The sequence below is a fragment of the Budorcas taxicolor genome, chromosome 11, assembly GCF_023091745.1.
Source record: "Budorcas taxicolor isolate Tak-1 chromosome 11, Takin1.1, whole genome shotgun sequence".
Classification (NCBI taxonomy): Eukaryota; Metazoa; Chordata; class Mammalia; order Artiodactyla; family Bovidae; genus Budorcas; species Budorcas taxicolor.
In genome coordinates, this window is record NC_068920.1 from 104,424,895 (window position 1) to 104,447,370 (window position 22,476).

A 22,476-nucleotide genomic window follows, 5' to 3' on the forward strand; every position below is an offset into this window, starting at 1 on the left:
ACGTACTTTCCCCAATGCATATGGTAGTCCTATGGTAGTTTTGCTGCTGCTGCTGCTGCTACGTTGCATCAGTCGTGTCCGACTCTGTGCAACCCCATAGACGGAAGCCCACCAGGCTCCTCTGTCCGTGGGATTCTCCAGGCAAGAATACTGGAGTGGGTTGCCATTTCCTTCTCCATGGTAGTTTTAGATACATCCAAATGGGCCAGGAATACTCTACCATGATGCATTCTTTCTTACTATTACCTTGCATGTCAAGAAATGCTGCTACACAATATTTTTTTGTTTGCTTTGCCTGTGCTCAGAATAACACACATCACCAGTAAAAGAGAAACTGCATATTCAGCAAATGTTATCGTTAACAGAAAAGAAGAAATTACTCATCACACCAGAGAAATCAGCTGACAAATTCATTGTACCATCCAGTGGAGTGGCAGGAATTATTCTTATAAGTTCAGGGTGATAGTTAAATCAGACTCTTGGGGCATTCTCCAACAAGGTCAGGATCAAGGCTACTCAAACTCCTTGGCTTTCTCATATCTAAACTTCCTTTTTCCATAATTAAGGTGAAAACTCTATTTGGCTTTCTGTTTTTTGAGTGGGATTTTAGTCATGTTCAGATACTTAACAAAACTACCAAGAGTCAAAATTAAATGAAGATGAGACATGTCCATGAAGGAGAGAGAGCTGCTGCTTCAAGGGTGCTTCCTTCTGACTTGTCTTGGATTTGTGCAAGTTAACTACTCTATGGATTTTTGTCCTCCTCATTGTTATTATTATTTTTTTAAATATACTGTATATGCTGCAAACCAACCTTTCAGGACTAGTCTGCTCTAGCGCCTCATCTGAGAAAGCAGAGTTTTATGCAGATGTGGTTACTGTAAATTATCCTCAGTCCCAGAGCCCTCTGGACTTGAATCCATTTCCAGGAGGGCCTCCTGATGGGTGAAGGTCGAGCTGAGAGTTATGCTCTGCCGTGGCTTCACAGGTGCGAGTTCATCTAGTTTAATGTTTTCATTTCTAACCAGAATCGTCTTGTCCATGTTCTCTTCACTGTGCCTTGCAACAACAGCATCAAATACATCCAGTTTTGGTGGTAAGGTTCCACTTTCAAACAAGTATTTGGCTAGATAGGAGATGCAAATGTTAGATAAAAATGAGGTCATCATGGCGAGGGTTTTAAATGGGAATCTCTGGTTATATATGCCACCTTTATCAATGTAATAGCCAGGGTAAAAGATCAAAGGCTGCAGGTTCAGGTAGGGCTCCCCGCCAGTGACTCGCAGGAAAAGGCCCGAGACGTAACCTGCCGCGGCCCCATACGTGTTGGTACCCTTGATGAAGAGCACGCAGAGCAACTGCGGGAAGATGATGATGTAGACCAGGTCAGAGCTGAGGTACCAGAGCCCATACACTGTCTTCGTCAGCAACGCCATGGTCATTGCAGAAGCTCCAAACACGAATACCGTGATGCGCATGACCCAGACGATCTCCTTGTCGGAAGCCTGTAAGAAATCGCCATCGAGTCAGTTTTTCTCAGAAAGTACGGGCTTCTCCCGGAGGAGAATGAGATGCCTTTCTGTGCTTTAAAGCTGCCCTAAAGAGTAACTCTGGTTCAAATGGCACAGCTTACAGGTAAAACCAGCAGCAAGGAACAGAGCAATCTAGGTGGCCTCCATGGTGGACCTGGGGAGGAGTTTCAGTGACGGGTATGGAGGAACCAGAGCGCACCTTTGCGCTGCTCGCTGATTGTCAGAAAGAGACGCAAGATGCTGCAATGTGGCAGTGAGGGGGCGTGGCCTATCTGGCTTCCTCTCTCCGTTGAGAATAACCGCCTTATAAAACAAGTGGCACCACTTAGATGCTATGTGGCAATACTTGTAAAACATCGTATAAATATTGTTTTCAAAGAATAGTTTATAAGCTTTTAAAAAATCATGAAATTAAAAAAGTATTATGGGCTTCCCTGATAGCTCAGTTGGTAAAGAATGTGCCTGTAATGCAGGAGACACTGGTTCCATTCCTGGGGTCGGAAAGATCTGCTGGAGAAAGGATAGGCTACCCACTCCAGTATTCTTGGGCTTCCCTTGTGGCTCAGCTGGTAAAGAATCTGTCTGCAATGCAGCAGACCTGGGTTCCATCCCTGGGTTGGGAAAATCTCCTGGAGAAGGGAAAGGCTACCCACTCCAGTATTCTGGTCTGGAGAATTTCATGGACTGGATAGTCCATGGGGTCACATCACAGAGTCGGACATGACTGAGGAATTTCAGTTTCACTTTCAAACAAGTATTATACATTGTGTATTTAAATGAAGGCTGAGAAAGGGAATTTGAAAATTGAAAAATTAGGAATTGAATGCAGATTAGAACTAAAGCAAAGCATTGCTAATAACAACACAAAGGGGGTACTCTGGAGGATTAATTTCTTATGTATCTCATTTCACTGTTAAGCACAATCTTATTCATCTGCAAGTAAAAAAACATACATAATCAATAAATTGTTGTTTGTGTATTTTATAAAATTTATTTTTCTTGCCTTCATTTTAGAAAGATCATTGTGTTGATAATAAAGATTTTCACACACACACACAAAAGAAGTGAGACCATTGTGTTAACCATGACCTAGAAAACTTACAGAAAGCCAAGCCTGAGTGAGGGAAGAAGGTATAGAGGGCTACAAGCCCCTCGGTGAGCATGAGTGTGCTGCTCTATGCCCTCAGATTCAATGAGGAAAATCAAATTGAGAGGCTATTTCCTGACAAAGGAGGACTTGGGGTTCAAGTGAAGAGCAAAACAAGCATCACACTGATATCTATGAAATAATGACTCACTATGTTCTGCCTACACCAGGGTTTCCTTAGTTTCTTACTGTATTTAAACTTGAAGTTTTTCTAAGATATTTTCTAAGATATTTTACTCCTTCATTAGAAAGAGAAGACATTTAAATTATTGCAATATGACTGCACCTCTTGGGAAAAAGTTATACTGATGCGTGTCCCTCAGTATTAGAGTGAATAATAGCATGCATTAAAAACCTTCATGTGTGTATTAGTCACTCAGTTATGTTCGACTCTTTGCCATCCCATGGACTATAGTCACCAGGCTCCTTTATCCATGGACTTCTCCAGGCAAGAATGCTGAAGTGGGTGGCCATTTCCTTCTCCAGAGGATTTGCTCGACCCAGGGATAGAGTCTGGTCTTCTGCATTGCAGGCAGATTCTTTACCGTCTGAGCCACCAGGGAAGCCTTCATATACAACATATATGAAAGACCTTCATAAATAAAGTGCATCATCATTTAACCTTGTGTGCGGAATCAAAGTAGAGTCAGATTTTCACAAAGACTATTAAAGTGCATCATCATTTAACCTTGTGTGCGGAATCAAGGTAGGGTCAGATTTTCACAAAGACTATTAATAATATAGAATAATACCTACACACTAAGTGCAAGGATGAGAACAATAACAACAATGTAATGTTAAAGAAAATATAACTATTCTTACATTTTGTCTGAATGAAAGCTGGTAGATGTTGCGAGCAAACATCGAACTTGCTGACAAGATGGAAGAATCTGCTGAGGACATGACAGCAGCAGAAACGGCTCCAAGACCAAAGTAAGAAATGTACACGGGGCAGAGATACTTGAGGACAATCGGCAAGATCATGTCTGCCTCCTGTTTCTCCCTGGGAGCAAGAGGCCCGTATGCAGTCTGGTTCCAGGCTGTTGACAGAAACAACAAACACAGCCAAAGAGCCATCTATCCATCCATCTGGAGTTCTTCTATTTACTAGGTAGCTTTTGAAATAAATTCAGAAGTTATGACCTAGTCTAATCGGTGGGAAATCTAATTAGTCCAGTGGGGTATGTTAGTTTAATTAGGTGGCAAGTCCATGTATTGGTCCAGTGACATTGTCTCCTATATTCTGGTGTCTAATGGGTTTTGGTTACACTTAATCTTATCCACAGGACCTGCACAGGATATGGTGGTGTGAGATTTTTTAATACAGATTTCTCTTCTGCAGTGTTACAATGGTGTTATCTAGTGCAGACTCATTGAAAATAAGTGTTCTCAAGCTGAAGCCTAGAGGATTCCTCCAACCACATGGAAATGTGAGAGAACACATAGTGTTTCACTGCTCAGTTATACACAGACGTGGATAAAGACAACAGTGGGCCTCTTCTCACCCATTCTCTTCCTGGGTAAAGCCTTGTGGTGGGAGCTTCCTCGGCATTATTTTTCTCTCGAGTAAATTCCTGCTCACAAATGTCTTATTGGTGAGGTGAGCAGTCAAACATGAATTTCACTTATTAGAAATAAACATGAATGGATCAAAGACCGTCCCGTTTTTATTGAATAAAAAGTGCAAGTATGGGGTTGAAATTTTCAGGCAGTTTTTGGACTCTTTGGTAAAAGAACTTGAAATTTAAGCTTATCTTTGCATATAAATCTTTACTGTTTAGTTATACTAGTATGGAAGAAGAATACAGCAGAAGCTTTAACAGTTGTTTAGTATAGCTCCTTTTTTATTTGTTGAACGTTAATGTCATGATTATAGGACCATATAGGGGTGGTTTTCCTTGGATCCTACCATTTTTCCTTCCCTCATTTTCTATTACAGTTGTTCAAAGCCATGCTTTTATCTGGCCAGTTTTATAGCATTAACTGGAATATTATGGGACCAGAAATAATACCCAAGGATCAGGAGTAATTAGTAAGTGCAATCAAATTAAGGACAAAACTTAAAAAAATGTTCAGAATGGAGGCTAAATGGGAGGTAATCACGTCATAAAACTTTTTTTTTTTTTTACCAATTTTGAGTAAGATATTCTCTAAGTGCCTTAGTGTTTTAGTTTATCTTTACTTACAAACTTATTGATTGATTTCTCCAAGAAAGGAAACTTTTAATTAACAAACTATTGAAAATGTAAACTGAAGTCTCAAGTTCAAAGTGATCCTTGTGTGGTTATGGTGATGGCAGGTCAACTTCTGAGTCAGTGGTTCTCTACTTTTTTTTCCCATTAAAAAAAAAAATTGGAGTATAATTGCTTAACCATGTTGTGTTTGTTTATGCTGCACAACAGCACGAATCAACCCTACGTATATATATATCCCCACCCTCTCCTGAGACTCCCTCTCAAACCACATCCCCCCGCCCCTGCATCCCACTCCCCTAGGTCGTCACAGAGCACAGAGCTGAGCTCCTTGTGCTACATAGAAGCTTCCCACTAACTGACTGGTTCTCAGCTTTGACTTAATTTTAAAAGGGAACTTTTAAAAACACAGATCTCTGGCTCTATCTTAGGTCACTAAAAGAAAATTCCTGTGGCGTAGGATAGAAACGAGTATTTTTTGAGTCCCTCCACCTCCCTGGATGATGACAGTGTGCACGTTGGTTGAGAACCATGGCTGACAAGATCACAGATACACAGTTGATAAATATCCCAACAATGGGGCTGGGGGCTGCTCACAAATGTCTTATTGGTGAGGTGAGCAGTCAAACAATGTCTGAACTATAAGACGATTTGTTGATGTCTTATATAACAAAGGCAGATACACGATGGGAGTAATGGGGAAAGTGGGGTAGGGAGGGCAGCTGGGTGCTTGCTGGTAACTTGGGTGAAGCCTGAGTGAGTCAATCAGCGAAACTGCTAGAGGTTTACCTGTCGATGCTCCAATGGCTCCAATGAGCACGGCTGGCAGAGCCATCACCAGGCACCCAAAAGCTGCCAGGAAAGACAGCACCTGAGCGTAGGTGGCGGAGGATGAAGACAGGACCCTCTGGAAGTAGGCTTGCCACGGGATTCCACCCAGCATCTGCATGGGAGCCATGGGGACGCAGGATGAGTGGAGGCAAATAGCATCTATTAGTTGTTTTTATTTTTAAAAAAATTTCCGGTTTTATTTTTATTTATTAAAATTTTTTTTAATTTTTCAAAATTGGGGGATAATTGCTTTTCCATGTTAGGTTGGTTTCTGCTCTACAAAAACGTGACTTAGCTATATGCATACATATATCTCCTCCCTCCTAAGCCTTCCTCTCCTTGACATCCCACCCCTCTAGGTCATCACAGAGCACAAGGCTGGGCTCCCTCTGCTGTATAGCAGCTCCGCATTAGCTGTCTATTTTACACATGGGAGTGTATAATGCTTATTGGGTATTTTTAAAATGAGATTTAAAAAAGTTAATCATTCAGTAATCATATTTAATAATCACATTCAGTCTTGCTTGACTTAAGTATAGCAAGACTCTGAAGTATTGAAAATGGTTCTACATGCCACTCGTCTTCACTGCTGTCATTGTCACAGTTTCAACTGTGCAGATTTCTTCAAGTTCTTCTCTCTCATAATTACATAGCACAAGATTTTCTTTTCCTTAACTTACCCACTTTAAGCTGTGTTAAAACTGCCCGGAAACCTTCAATTTGTTCTTATCTGGAAGTTCTAACCACCACAAAATTGTCTCAAAAACATTAATATTCTGAAATCATGAAGTTTAATTTGAGTCAAAATAACCCAATGAATGTTTCTGGATCCCATTCACATGCCAGGCAGTGGAATGGTTTTGGAGCCCAAAGATGAGTGAAAAGTGATTTCTACTCTTGAGATCCCCATCCACTGGGAGAACTAGTGCACTGAGGAGTTTTCTAATATAGAGAAGATACTAGATTTCTCTTTATACTCATTTCTACCTTGTACCTAACTGTGAGATTGTTGTTTTATTAAATAATTTACACAATGTGTTGCTGCTAAGTCACTTCAGTCATGTCCGACTCTGTGCGACCCCAGAGACAGAAGCCCACCAAGCTCCACCGTCCCTGGGATTCTCCAGGCAACACTGGAGTGGGTTGCCATTTTCTTCTCCAATGCATGAAAGTGAAAAGTGAAAGGGAAGTCGTCGCTCAGTCGTGTCCAACTCTTAGTGACCCCATGGACTACAGCCTACCAGGCTCCTCTATCCATGGGATTTTCCAGGCAAGAGTACTGGAGTGGGATGCCATAGCCTTCTCCACACAATGTGTAGTACAGTGCATATAAGTAGTCTATGCCTACATTGGGGTTGTGCTTAACATTCTTTTTTTTTGTAAATTTTACTTTACAATACTGTATTGGTTTTGCCATACATCAACATGAATCCGCCATGGGCATACATGAGTTTCCCATCCTGAAGCTCCATCCCACCTCTCTCTTCATACCATCTCTCTGGGTCATCCCAGTGCACCAGCCCCAAGCATCCTGTATCCTGTATCGAACCTAGACTGGCAATTCATTTCTTACATGATATTTTACATGTTTCAATGCCATTCTCCCAAATCATCCCACCTTCTCCCTCTCCCACAGAGTATAGAACAGACTTCTGTGCTTAACATTCTTATTGAGAATATATTATAAAAAAAAAATTGGAGACATTGAACTGGAATGTAATTTGTTGATGCTCTAAAGAGGCACCATGGGAACAATAATGAGAAAGAAATAATCATTTGGGGGGTAACAGAGGGAGGTGGAATGGAGGGAGGAAGACTTCCCTAACCAGGGAAGCCCATGGAAATGATATTCAAGTCAATCCTTGGACATCCAGGGGTGTCAGTGGGTGGAGCTGGAGGGAGGAAAAGTTCTTAGGAAATAATCGAACATGAAAAAGAAAGCAAGCAAGAGGCAGCCAGAAGACCACCGTGTATTTGGTACAAGTAGAGGTCAGGGTGTGTGGGGGTGGCTAGAGAGGAGACTGGACAATTCTCTAACTGACATAGAGTCAGTGTTCAGTAAATATTTATCATGTGAGTGAGGGAATTGATGAGGGAACTTCCCAGATCACAATGTACTGAAGTTGCTTCTTTGACTGTCTCTCTCATTGGCTCCAAATCCTGGGATATCTGCTTGTTTATCAGTATCTCACATATTGGCTTCAGAACAATTTCCTTCTTATAAAAGCCATACAAGCTCAAAAAGTTGGCTTAAAGCTCAACATTCAGAAAACTAAGATCATGGCATCTAGTCCCATCACTTCATGGCAAATAGATGGAGAAACAGTGGAAGCAGTGGCTGACTTTATTCTGGGGGGCTCCAAAATCACTGCAGATGGTCATTGCCGCCATGAAATTAAAAGACTCTTACTCCTTGGAAGGAAAGTTATGACCAACCTAGACAGCGTATTAAAAAGCAGAGACATTACTTTGTCAACAAAGGTCCATCTAGTCAAGGCTATGGTTTTTCCAGTAGTCATGTATGGATGTGAGAGTTGGCTATAAAAAAAGCTGAGCACTGAAGAATTGATGCTTTTGAACTGTGGTGTTGGAGAAGACTCTTGAGAGTCCCTTGGACTGCAAGGAGATCCAACCAGTCCATCCTAAAGGAGATTAGTCCTGGGTGTTCATTGGAAGGACTGATGCTGAAGCTGAAACTCCAATACTCTCGCCACCTGATGAGAAGAACTGACTCATTTGAAAAGACCCTGATGCTGGGAAAGATTGAAGGCAGGAGGAGAAGGGGATGACAGAGGGTGAGATGGTTAGATGGCATCACCAACTCAATGGTCATGAATCTGGGTAAACTCCAGGAGTTGGTGATGGACAGGGAGGCCTGGTGTGCTGTGGTTCATGGGGTCGCAAAGAGTCGGACACAACTGAGCAACTGAATGGAACTGGACAAGCTCGAAAGCAAAAATAAACAAAATAAAATAAAACACGGAGAAATTCTAAAATTCATAATCCCATGCCTCAACTCTATATGCTTCCAAAACTTTCCCTTTGTTTTGCAACCTGTAAATCAATCTATCATTAACATCTACAGTGTTGATAAGTATTTCATCAATAGTTTCAATGACTGTATGAACTGTTATACATAATTTACATACCTATGTCTCTGGACACGTAGGTCATCAAGGTTTGTAAGTCAGGTACAATCTGGCCTCCACTGATGAACAGAAGCTCTAATGGGAAGGTGGAGCAAGGAGTGGGAGCCCGCTCACCAGGGTGTCCAGGGGTGGTGATGAGCACTGAGATGAGGATGGACATGTGTGTCACTTACCAACAACAAAAAGCTGTCAAGCCATGTGTAGATTTCAAATGGCTCGATGGTCCCCAGCCAAGGCTTCTGGTACTTGGTGTGCAGGGCAGTGAAGCCAATGTCAGCAACTGCAGAATTGGACAGCGCGAACGGCACGCTGATCCACTGCAACCAGAGTTCGTGAAAGCATTAGTGTGGCTATCTGGGACATGAAAAATTTCATGTATTAGTTTTTTTTTTCTTTTTTTCTCATAGATGGCTCAGCTTGGTCATTCCTCTTGTTCAGGGGAGGACCTGAAAGTATGTTCTCTGTGGACACCGAGGAACACTGATTTAGAAAAGTTAGAGTAACACATTGTCAGCTTCTGAGCTAATTATGCCATATCACATTGACTGCAAAACCTTCAGGAAGAAAACACTGAATTTGAGAACTTTACATATGTTTATACAAAACATATGAGTATATATATATAAAACATGTATTTTCTTAGAATTAGAAGATATCCATTCCTTAGGGTGACTGGGAAGATTTGATTGAAAATAATTTCTATACCCTAGGAGCAGTTTCATGGCATAACCAAAACTAATGTATGGAAAGGTTAAGAGGAAAACACAGATCAGGGTCAAGGTTTAAATTTTAACTCTGACAGAAGTCCTTGAAGGAAGATCACACATGTTTCTATCAAATGTAGGCATGAAGGAAAGGAGCCCCGAGACCTTCCTAAGAGCTAACTGAGGGCACTTTTCTGTCAAAACCTCACAATGTGATTAGAGTTTTTCATCCAAGTAATCCATGGAGAAGAGCAAAATTTCCAATACTGTATGACTTACTGTGTGTTAGCCATGGTGGGGAAATAGGACTTCTATTAGTTTTTGCTGAGTTAGTATGAAATACCATGTCATCTCTTACAAAAGGAGAAATGAAGGAAGAAGGGAGGGAGGATGAAAGGAAGAAGGAACTCTGTGAATGGTTCTACTCACCAGGCCCACGAAAATGCAAAAGAGCTGAACGACATCCGTGTAGGCCACAGAGTAAAGCCCGCCCACCAGGGTGTACAGGGTGGCGATGAGCGCAGAGACGATGACAGACATGTGCACACTGGCCCTGATGATCACGCTGATGGTGGCTCCTGCAGAGATGGGATGGGAACAGCCCAGCTGAAGTTCCACAGTCCAGCTCTTCCTTCTCAGTAACCTGAGTGTGCCTGCGCACATCTGTGTTTATATACACATACACACACACATTCTAAACTGTTCTTTCTTTCTGAAATTAGTGCTCTGCTCACTTATTTATGAGGAAACCTGAAACTCATGACTTGATTACAGAATTCCATGACATAAACTGAACTGAACAGTACTATAAGGTCCTGCAATCGTTCCATCAGCTGCCTGAAATTCTGACTTTATTGAACACGTGCAGTGTATTTACTCACATCCATGAGAAAAACAAGCCTTTATGATGAGCATAACCACCCAGCTTCTCATTTTACAATTAGCATTGATTTGCTCTTTTGCATTAACTCTGACCTCTGTCAGCTTTTATTAGATGACACATGGTCTAAGGTACCAGGGTTTGAAATAAATTCATAGGAGAAAATAATAAAATTGGTAATAAAATTGCACTTTCCAACTTTTTCAAATTTATGAAAGATTACTTTTATTTTATTCATTTCCTGCAGCATTCCAATCTTGTTCCTAGGATACAAATGTACTGCAGAGTCATAGATTTAGCATCATTTTTAAGGGTTTTTATATTCCCTTAAACTTTTTTTTTATTGGAGTATAGTTGCTTTACAATTTTGTGTTAGTTTCTGCTCTGCAGCAAAGTGAATCAGCTATGCATATACAAATATCCCCTCTTTTTGGATTGCCTTCCCATTTAGGTCACCACAGAGCAAGAAGTAGAGTTCCCTGTGCTCTGTAGTAGGTTCTTATTGGCTACCCAGGCTGGACACTATAAACTCCTAGAGGAAAATAGAAGCAGAACACTCTCTGGCATAAATTGCAGCAAGATCCTTTTGACTCACCTCCTAAAGTAATGAAAATAAGAACAAAAATAAATAAATGGGATCTATTGAACTTAAAAGTCTTTGCACAGAAAAGGAAACCACAAACAAGACAACCCCAGAATGGGAGAAAATATTTGAAAACAAAGCAACTGACAGTGGATTAATATCCAAAATATACAAACAGCTCATGCAGCTCAGTATCAGCAAGCGTCATACTTTACAGTGATCTCCATCACTATAGATTCATCAAAATTGTAAACCCGCTTTAGAAATCAATCTATTTGAAGAAAGCTGAGCGCCGAAGAATTGATGCTTTTGAACTGTGGTGTTGGAGAAGACTCTTGAGAGTCCCTTGGACTGCAAGGAGATCCAACCAGTCCATTCTGAAGGAGATCAGCCCTGGGATTTCTTTGGAAGGAATGATGCTAAAGCTGAAACTCCAGTACTTTGGCCACCTCATGCGAAGAGTTGACTCATTGGAAAAGACTCTGATGCTGGGAGGGATTGGGGGCAGGAGGAGAAGGGGATGACAGAGGATGAGATGGCTGGATGGCATCACTGACTCGATGGACGCTGAGTCTGAGTGAACTCCGGGAGTTGGTGATGGACAGGGAGGCCTGGCGTGCTGCAATTTATGAGGTCGCAAAGAGTCGGACACGGCTGAGTGACTGAACTGAACTGAACTGATGCTTTTCTAACTTCATGATTTTGTTTATTGTGTTTACTGATGTCTACATTTCTAATAGAATATTAATATCATGGTATGGATAGCTGGACCACTGTGGAGTTTTGTGCTGCCAGTTCAGCTTTCACTTGTTGTTCTACACACCCCTTTCCTGTTGTTCTCAAGAGTGGTATAGTTTATATCTTGTATTATTAAATGTAGCAATGATATTCCTCTCACACTAATGTACATGCAACACACTGTGATTTTTTTGAGTCATTAACTGCAATCTTACATTCTATCCTCACTTCTCAATTGCATGCTAATAGCATATGCAGCCCATCTGAGATGAAAATCCATTATCTAAATCCATTATCTATAGATATCTCAATATCTAATGAGATATTTTGATCTGAGATAACAATGCAAAATATATTTCAAAAGAATTTTCTTCTTAGTGCTTTGGTTTAGTGAAAGTGTAAGTCACTCAGTCATGTCCGACTCTTTGCGACCCCATGGACTATACAGTCCATGGAATTCTCTAGGCCAGAATACTGTAGTGGGTAACCTTTCCCTTCTCCATGGGATCTTCCCAAACCAGGAATTGAACTCAGGTCTCCTGCATTTGCAGGTGGATTCTTTACCAGCTGAGCCACAAGGGAAGCCCATGGTTTGGTATCAAAATTAAATTACTTTCTTTAGTAAAAACCAACTGAGAAAAGGAAAATCTTAGGAAAGAATTGGGAGCAAAAGACAAAGGAAAGTTGGTTATTTACAAGTGACTTTGGACAACCGACTTATTGTTGTATGGATATTTAACAAGTTTTCTTTTTTTTTTCTTTCTCCTGAGACTATTCACTTCATGTTGAAACTTTAGTTGCAATTCTTTCCCATTCACCTTTGGTCTAGCTTTCTACTGTAATAACAATATTTTAAAGTTACATCCCATGAATTATGAAAAGTTCAATTATTACTCTACTTCTTTTGAATACTGTTTCATTTTCCACCCTCTGGTGCAATTTCTATTAATCCTACACCTCCAAAGGTAGAGAGGCTTTATGTTACAGAAGAAAGATTACTGGATGAGGAGCCTAAAGATGTAGAGTTTAGTGTGTGGTGGCTCAGATGGTAAAAGCGTCTGCCTGCAATGCGGGAGACCCAGGTTCGATCCCTGGGTCAGGAAGATCCCCTGGAGAAGGATATGGCAACCCACTCCAGTATTCTCACCTGGAGAATCCCATGGATGGAGCAGCCTGGTGGGCTACAGTCCATGGGGTTGCACAGAGTCGGACACGCCTGAGTGGCTTCACTTTATACAATAAAGAATTTGACTGATCTTAGTCCTTGGTTCTGGAGAAGGCAATGGCAACCACTCCAGTATTCTCACCTGGAAAGTCCCATGGATGGAGGAGCCTGGTGGGCTGCAGTCCATGGGGTTGCACAGAGTTGGACATGACTAAGCGGCTTCACTTTCAGTTCTCACTTTCAAGTCACTTCAGTCATGTCCGACTCTTTGAGACCCCATAGACTGTAGCCCACCAGGCTTCCCTGTCCAGGGGGTTCTGCAGGCAAGAACACTGGAGTGGGTTGCCATTCTAGTAAAAGCTGTCATTTGGCAATAACTCAGTGGCTTTAAAGAAGCCACCAACTTTCATTTCACTATTAAGCTTGTAATGAATTTTTTTCTCTAAAATATTTTCTAAATCATTCCATCATTTATAGTGAGTAAAACCAAACCTAGACTTCCAGAGCTGCTGTGAAATATTAATTTACTCATGCAGCCAGAAAAATAAATATACTGCAAATAAAGTTATAAAAATTCTCTGGATTTGATCTGTTATGTAAATACACATTTCTTTAAGAAGTTGTAAGGATGTTGTCTCTATATATTGAGAAGACAGTTTGAGATACTCCTAAATTTTGCAGGTGAGCTATGCACATTCATAGTAAAGTGGTAAAATATCTTGTCCCGAGCTATTTCTAATAAACACTAATTTTGAAGTATATCCAACTATTATTTTTGAAGAAAACATAGCTGTTAAATTGAAATACACATTTTTTTTAACTAGAGCATGTATTTCAAGAATAGCAGTCATGTTTTCATAAATACTCTTTGATACATGTGTATGCAAAGAGGGAGACATTAACATATTTTACATGTATGTTGACATACACACAAATGTAGACACATATTTACTAAAATAACTCTTTGCACTGAAGTTCAGAGTTTAGCTATTATGATTTGTATTTCCAAAGTACTTTAGAAATAATAGGTTTTCATTCTATCCTCCCTTTAGGGCTCTGTTACATGAATTGATCCTTATTCAGTGAGAGTGAACATTTTGTATTCTGTTAGATATTCAGCCCACTCCTTTTTTGATATCTCAGCAGGCAGTTTGTTCTTAAAACCAAAATTTTCTGGCTTTGAAACCAATGGCAAATAAACTACCATTGCTACTGAGAACAAGGTGGGAAGGGAGCTGTGTGTTTATGTAAAATTTCATTAGGATATGACAGGGGTGGTTGTGGAGCATGACCACTCAGTGCCAGGAAAGTGCAATATTTTCACTGAATTATTACAGTAAAAATCATTTACCTATTAAATTCACTTCTTTTCTACATTAAGTCATTCCTTCATCTGACAGTTGGAGACCAACAAAATCAGATACAATTATATAGGAGTCTAGAGAGAAAGAAGTGAAGAGTGGTGTAAAATATTATCTGATGTTACAGAGACCAAATCTGATGACAACCCCGGAACCAGAAGAGTAGCCTGCAGTCTAATGCATAACACAGGAGACTCGTGTCATCTGACTTTTCTTTGGGCCACTTAAAGCCTGACTGAAGATGTAAGCCCATTGCTTCCATTTGGAAGAGGAGATGGAGATGACAGTGTCCTGGATGTCGCACAAAGACACAGCTCCTAGAGGAAGGACAAGGAAGGCCCAACAATGTGAGTCTTCAGGAAGGAACTCAACATTCAGTGGGATGACTTAGACTTATTCTGGATGAAAAAGGAGGGGACTGAGCCTGAAGCTCGCCTGCAATCCCACTGAACTCTCTCACTTCCTAGGTTTTATGAGTGGGCTAAGAACTCAAGCACAGGTTGTCCTTAGCATGGATGGATCTTGGAAGTAAGTTAGACCCCAAAGACTCTAAGTGCATTTTTCAAATCCCTGAATATGTCTACACTCCAACACTCTGGATGAAATGGGATTCATTGAGAAAGGAAAGACTGTTGTTTTCCTTTTTCTCCTTTGAAGAAAGTGTAGCTATGGGTGATTAGTTCATTCATTCATGTGTGATGGGACAATAAGAGTTAATAAGATACAGGCCCTGCCTTCAAGAAATTCATAATTCCTTTTGTGACCATTTGGAACCTGAGAAATAGATAAATAGCCATGTAAATACAAAGTAATAAATCCAGTGAAAACAAAATTTCTGGTTCCTACAGAATGCCAGAGGAAAGGCATCTGGCAAGTTCAGGATGACTGCCTGGAGGAGGTGACATCTGTAGAAGATTTGAAGGCTCTTCCTGGTTGGTTTGAATGGAAAGTGGGGGCTGTGCATCCTAAGGAGGGGTCACTGGGCTTGTGAAGTTCTGGAGGAAGGGAGAAGGAAGAGTCCAAAAGAAGCTCTTCCAGCCCAGTCTAAAGGTTGGTTTTAAGCAGTAAAGGGGTGTGATCAGATTCAATCTAATCTACTGTGTGAAGATCATGGGAGAAGGGTGGCCTTGTAAGCAGCAGGGTGGTGGTGTTAATCTAGGTAAGCGAGGCTGGGGCTTGTGGCTGAAGATAGTAAAGCTGTGTATCTAATGCTTGTTCAACCAGAGTGTGTGTGTGTGTGCTAAGTCACTTCAATTGTGTTTAACTCTTTGCAACCCTATGGACTATAGCCTACCAGACTCCTCTGTGCATGGGATTTTCCAGGCAAGAATACTAGAGTGGGTTGCCATTTCCTCCTTCAAGGCATCTTCCTGACCCAGGGATCGAACCCATATCTCCTTCATTGGCAGGTCGGTTCTCTACCACTAGCACCACCTGGGAAGCTCCCTGCATGCAGAAGGATGTTTCGTTGGTTCTCACCTAAGGCTGAGAAGATGGCTGCTGCCCAGAACATCTCTCCCATCAGCGCAGGGATGAACAGCAGCCCACCCATGCGCTTCCCATAGATCTGCTGGAAGGGGTCTAGCATGGTCACGTAGCCCTTGGAACGCATGGGTTTTGCGAAGAACAGACCACCTAAAGGAAATTCAAACAAGAGTTAAAGAGAAAATTGAAAATCTGCAATATAAAAGTCTTTGCTAACCTTTTACTGTGTATAATTTCTCAAGGGAAATGAATTTTTTAGAATACTTCTATGTGTTGAGGAATCAATCTGCAAAATCCTGTGAGTACAGGGCCAAGAAATATTTAGCAATAAAGTGAAAATCCCTTAACACAACGACTGTTGTAGGCATCCAAGGCTGTACATAGCACGGACAAATCATGTGGGCTGAAAAATGTGGACCAGCTCAGCACTCCCTTAAATGTCTATGCACCTGTATTATTTGATTAAGCACAAGATCCAACAAAAGTATTCTAAGAGCAAAATAAAAAAGAAAAAATAGGAACTGTGTTAAATAATATTCTTGATCTTTTATTAGTTTGATTTAAAACAAGATATTCAGGTACAATTCAAATTGACTCATTTTTAATGACATGCCTGCACTATTTTGGAAATAAAAAACATCATTACACTAAGAAATTCACTGCGATGATTGCAAAATGATTAAGGGAATTTTTTCTACATATTCCATAATCAAGAGATCCAGTCAGCTACACATTCGTGTTACCACTTTCTGATAACAGTGACTTCGGTGGGATTTCTGGTGGCATTTCCCACAATAGTTATGCTGTTTGACTTATTCTTTTGGTTGCTATTTATACTCCTAATCTTTATGCTTTACTGACTGAGTCACTCAGGTATAAAGCTTTTCTTACCTAAAATCAGACTAAGAGAATATCCAATGGGTGCCTGAGCCCACGCCAAGCCGTAATCTGGAACATACACGGCCTCGGCTGTCCCGTTGATGTAGCCTCCTCCAACCCAGGTGGCTGAAACAGGATGAGAAGCGAAGGGGAGATGTGTCATGCCTGTGGTCCCCACAGGGCGCCCCTGAGCCCCAAGAGGCCTGTGGGACTGCCCCCAGAGACATGGCTGGTCTGGGTGGAAGTGATCGAAGAGTGAAAATTCCACTTTGGATTTCTAAGACTCATCATGGAAAAATAAGTGTTAAGACTTCTCAATCTTTTTTGTACCGGTTGCACAACAAAATTAAAACATTCTCAACATACTGAGTTAAATAATTCTATTATTTACATTAATTCACCTTTTTTTGTGCTTTTTAAAAAGTGATATGTAGAAAATTGAAGGTTACATTTGTGGCTTACATCATATTTCCACTGAACAGTGTTGCCCTGGATATTTTCTAAATCCACTGAGTCATGAACATTTTGAAATGATATTATAATATCACAAAGTCTGAGATCATATGTGATATATTTCACGACTGCTTCCATTCTTAATAATGCTACAACTCTCCCCCTAGCTTCCATAACATGGAGTCAAGTGTCTTGATTTCAAGGGCCTTTTATTTTAATTGTATTGATCTTTCCTCATTGATCATGAATATTGTCTTCAAGGAGTGAAGTGTGTGTGTGTGCACGTATGCATGTGTGGTTGTGGGTGTGGGTGCTTTCCTTTACTAGAGTCACTTCATAAACATGCTGGGTGCATAGGGTTTTGGCAAATCTATTCTAAACGATAATGTATTTGTACTTACTACCTTACTTTGTTAAGGAAGTGCAGGGAGGAGGGTGCCAGGTGATGTAATTGAGCTTAAATTGCTTTTTCCTTCTCTGTCTCCCTAAGGACCTGACCTACACTTAGGGCTTGGGTCAGCCTTCAGGAGAATTAAAATGTTGACTGCATGCTCATTTGCAAGTCTTTGTTCTAATCTGGGTCTTTCAGGCAGACATTTGATATTTCATAAAGAATAATAAGAACTATGTCTTCTTCAGATATTATTTAATAACATTTTTGTAGCATAACAGCTGAAGGAGGGAGGCCATAGAATCAAAGAAAACATGTTTTGATTAAACAACTTTGGGTCCAGAATGATCTGTAAACTCTATCATTTTCTCTGAGAAGAACTGCAGTAGTTGATTTTTGCTGAAATGCTAAAGTTAATGGAACATTCTAATCTTGGCAGTTTATACCCTTTGAAGAGTATCGTCAAACTATTTACAGTAATCCCTAGGTATAATTGCTGTGAAATTATGAGGAATAGAGGCTGGCATGAAGCTTACTAAATATGAGAGTGAATTCTGGGCTGCAATGGGGAATAAAATTTGACTCTGAAAAATTCTCTGAAATTTCACAGTTAGAATGTTCATAAAACAAATAATTTGTTTATGAAACTGCCAAAGACAAGTGTTTCTTGCCAAAATTTATCTGGCATTTAATCCAAAACAAAGCAAAGGAGAGAGAGCCTTCAGTGGTTGATCCAATTTTTAAAAGGTCAACATGAAAAGACCTTCCTGCAAAGGAACTTTACATACACAAATGGAGCGTTTATACACAAAATCCTCAAGTGGACAAATGATATTTAGCAGCCACCTCGTCTTCACAGCAGCTTTTCCATGGTGTTGATCAATAACAAATGCTATGATATGCTTTTCTTATCCTAAACCTGGTGAAATTTTAAAGACTTTCCTTCCCAACCCCCCCACAAATGGCAAGTATCCAGGACCTAGAGCAATGACTTCTCACAGCACAGCCCCTGAGACCTCACCTTCCTGTCAGGTATTTGTGACTCCTAACACCACACAAGAAATGTTTTGCCACGTTAAGTAAATGCCTATTGGTCTTATTAGTGATCTTATTGGATCTTACTAGCACAACATTTATTAGTGATCATTTTTCATTGTGTAGGTCTCCTCTCCATTTCCAGAAAGAAAACTCGTACTTGAGTTAAAATATCATACTTACAAACTATAGTATTAAAATATTATAATATAGACAGGCAGACTTGAGTACTTTTTGTAATTAAAGTCCCTCTATTGTTATCAATATGGTTATTTGCATGTTCATATATTTTCACATCAGATTCTTGAGAATAAGGATTCTTTTAAATCATATGCATTTTTATTTTCAATTTTTATTCCTTATCAAATAACACAATCAATGAATCTGACAAGTTTAGATAATATGGTTCAGATTTTAATTGAACTATGATATTGATCAAGGCTCTGTTTGGTTCTGAGAAAAAAATCTTTAAAAGCTAAGTTTAAGCAGGACACGTTATAAGAAATATCACAATTCAAATTTTTTCAATATAGTTTAATAGCCTATTAGATTAAAATCACCCTAAATGATAAAAGAACAAATTCTGAGATATTATCTTTATGAACATAATTAATGTATTATTTAATTAGAGTAATAGAAAATTACTATAATTTATGATTAATAAAATACTTTAGTATGCAACAGTTCATTTATTCTTTTCAATCATTTGAGTGAAATCAACAACTGTCATTTCATTTTGCTTTTCTTCTTATTTTCTTTGTCAAAAGAGAAATCTGAGGGAGATATAATTAACAATGCTTTAATTCACTTCAGATAACAGTATCCCTTGTGGGTCTTTAGAGGAAAGAAGAGATATTTGTGCTCTAATGAAAACTGAAGATGAAGATACAAAGGTGCCTGTATTATTCATCAATAGCTGGATAATAAGAAAAAAAAAAAACAAGAAAATCTGCACCAACGTTTCAGTAAACATCTGCAGGTGATAGGTAAGTGGGTGATTCTTATTCTTCATGTTTTTGTATTTTTTCTGGTTTTATTTATTATGCATCATAGAAAATATTCTGTAAAATACATTTTTTTCTGTATGTGTGTTTATGTAGAAAAAATGAGAAACAGAGGGTAAAAGAGTGCTCTTTTCACCTTGGGTACCTTTATGGAGAAGTGGGGAGAGGCTGGGTGTGGTTCACTGTGTGGCTGCCAGACTTGGCTCTGGTCCTTACTAACCACACAAGTCTGGGTCCTGACGTAGCCTGGAGCCCTTTCGAGTGCTGTAAGATCGAACAAAACCATGTATGGTTGGCTAAGAGTTAAACAAACAAAATGTGAATATCTGAGAGGCAGAATCGATCATCAATAAATTATTCTATGACACTGTAAGTTTCAAATGGCCAAACAGGGATGTAGTCTGCCCAGACTGGTTTGGAAAGCTTTTTGAAATACAGGGTTAATGATTTTTAACTAGCACTTCGGGACTGAAATTTGGTATCATTCTTATATGGTTTCCAGTGGGATATTTCTCCACTGGGCACTCATAGTAATCCTGTTGGTATGGATTATATTGATAATATTTAAAAACCTAATACAACTCTAAAATGAAATATGTGATGTTAGTGAATATGCATCAAGTGACAGTATGGATATAATTTTAAATTGTGGTTTTTCAGTATTATTTGAAGATATTAACAACCGAGAAGAATAGAAAAGAAAAACAAGCCACCACTTAATCAGAACCACCTCTGGGCAAAGGAGGAGAGACTCTGGGGGATTCTGGCATGGAGGGGTTTGAATGGGTGATAGCTGCAGTTGGTGGCTGAAGGATTCTTACTAAGACACACCCTGGTGTTTCCCTTTGGTATCAGTATTCCTGAAACCTTTTCCTCAGAACCGGGGATTCATAACACGTGATCGTCTTCCTGTGAGTAAAATTACTTCACTACATGGAAGAATAAGGTTTCAAGACAGGACATCAATCAATTTGGAATTGGGCTGCCCCCAAATTGACTTATTTAGTTTTAAAACCATCACTGGTTAGTGTTCATCAACTAGTTAGCATTCATTAAGACAGCTCAGTCACAACTTGATGCCTGTAGTAAGGAGTAAAAGGAGATGCTGTCTGCATCACATCGATGAACAGGAACACAACTTGTGAGACTCAGGCATTTCTGCACATTCCCCCACCTCTTTGTTTTCACTGCTTCCACCCACCCAGCAGCCCAGAGCCCAGATTTCTCTCACTGATGTTCTGTCCAGTAACTGATAACATCATTTGGTCCAGTGCTACTGGGTTGAAAATATTTGAAAAGTATATAGGTAGTGAACACAGAGACTTCCTCAAGGACAAGGAACAAGGTTTGCTTTCTTCCCCTGAAGAGCTATGGCAGGGATGGCACAAAGGTGGGTGTGAGGGGACCCACCTGTCATGGTGAATCCACCCACCAGCAGCCCGATGTCTCGGCCGCCTACGATGATGGCCTCGCTACGCTCCTCCGCACTGCCACTGTTCTTGGTCCTCCAGGCGGCCCAGATGCCAACCAGCAAGATGAGAATGTAGAACACCACGATGGCTACCAGCCCTTCCACCTGGAAATCCATTGTCACTGAGGGCTTTGGGCTCTGCTGCGGCAGCTACTTCATTAAGACTTCTGCGAAAACACAGATGCCTTACAAGCCAGCCAAGCAAATACCACCTGGCTCCTGAGCGGTGGCCACTTAAAGAAGAAGTGCATTGAAATCCCAAGTTCACCTGTGGCTGCCAACAAGCCTCCATTCCATCACTCTATTTCTGTTCAACAACTGAACCGTGTCTTGGGTTTGCAAGAAACAGAAAATGCGGGTTTTGCTGTTTAAGGAATGTGCTTATTTTGTATTAAATTCTTGCAATGTAAAATTAACTGTGTCATGTTTTAACCCAGTTACTTGGGCAAGAAGTCACTCACAATCAGCAAGTCTGTACTTATTTTGGAACCACCGTACTATTCGAGTACTATTCGATCCAGAATTGTTCAGCAGTGTAGATGCATCATAAAGGATCACTCTGAGAACCTATGCATAATCATTCATTCATTCAATCATCATCCCATCCCTCCTTTCAAACATCTTCAGGGAGTGGTTCCAAAATTAACCCAAATATCTGGGGAAAAAATTTAGGAAGATCAACTTCAAAACAACATGGGCCTCCAATTTTCAACAAGTGCGGGAGGATTAAGTTACGGCAGCCATTAAACTGTTGTGCTATTTAGAGGGTCTCCCTCCGTCGACCCTCCCCACCCAGTATCTTCCCTCTCTCCCCTGCTCCCTCAATGGCACACACAGGGAAACGACTTAAAAATACAGAAATGCCTGAAACAAAGCGGAGCGTCACACGCACTAAAAGCAAGACCCTTAGAAGAGACACGTCAAGTTCTAATGCCTTTAATTTCTAGAATTCTTGTTCTCTCGTATCTTCCTCTCGTGCCCGTGGCTATCCATTCTCCTCAATTGGCACAGACAAGTTTTTGGGCAAGCCAGACCTCCGTGCATGCAGATGGGCGACAGATCTTGGGCCAAAGAACCCGGCTCTGTCCCTTGGGCTCAGAGAAGTCAAAAGGAGCGCGAGTGGCGAGTGAGGGGTGAGCTTTGCCTTTGTAGTCTTATCACCGTGTTCCCCTCCCTACCCGCAGGTCTCCCCCCATCCTGCTCCGAGCGGATCCTTCTGCGCCCCAGGGTCCCTCCTGCGTCCGCAGCGTCGCCGGGGCCCCCACTGCACCCCGACTTCACAGCTGCTCGCACCCGAGGACCCAGGCTGCGAGACCCGACCCGCCGGGCGTCCCCGCGGGAGGCACAGAGCCGCGTCGGAGGGGTGGCCCCGACGCGCTCCTACCTGGAGTGGCCGCCGCGCGGGGAAGCGCTCCGCGGGTCCAGGCTCCTCTCTGCCGAGACTGCACGGGACACTGGCGTGTGGTCGGGTCGCAG

General features: G+C 40.9%; 1 protein-coding gene across 1 annotated transcript; it reads right to left on the minus strand.

Annotated features, from left to right (window-relative positions):
* Positions 1–875: 875 nt before the first annotated feature.
* Positions 876–21,117, minus strand: SLC5A7 (solute carrier family 5 member 7). The gene is made up of 8 exons (XM_052648949.1): positions 20,940–21,117; positions 16,659–16,772; positions 15,762–15,917; positions 9,985–10,133; positions 9,025–9,168; positions 5,661–5,814; positions 3,502–3,719; positions 876–1,505 (listed from the first exon to the last, which is right to left on the minus strand). Exons 1-8 carry the CDS (start codon positions 21,115–21,117, stop codon positions 876–878), a joined length of 1,743 nt encoding a protein of 580 aa, XP_052504909.1.
* Between the last annotated feature and the right edge of the window lie 1,359 nt (positions 21,118–22,476).

Excerpts from the sequence above, each read along its gene's own strand:
- SLC5A7 (XM_052648949.1), bottom strand. The coding sequence starts at position 21,117 with ATGGATTTCCAGGTGGAAGGGCTGGTAGCCATCGTGGTGTTCTACATT. Across the intron at positions 15,918-16,658 it reads TTCTCTTAGTCTGATTTTAG|GTGGTCTGTTCTTCGCAAAA; the intron begins GTAAGAAAAGCT and ends AATTTCCTTTAG. Across the intron at positions 10,134-15,761 it reads AGCCATCTTCTCAGCCTTAG|GAGCCACCATCAGCGTGATC; the intron begins GTGAGAACCAAC and ends CCATCTCTGCAG.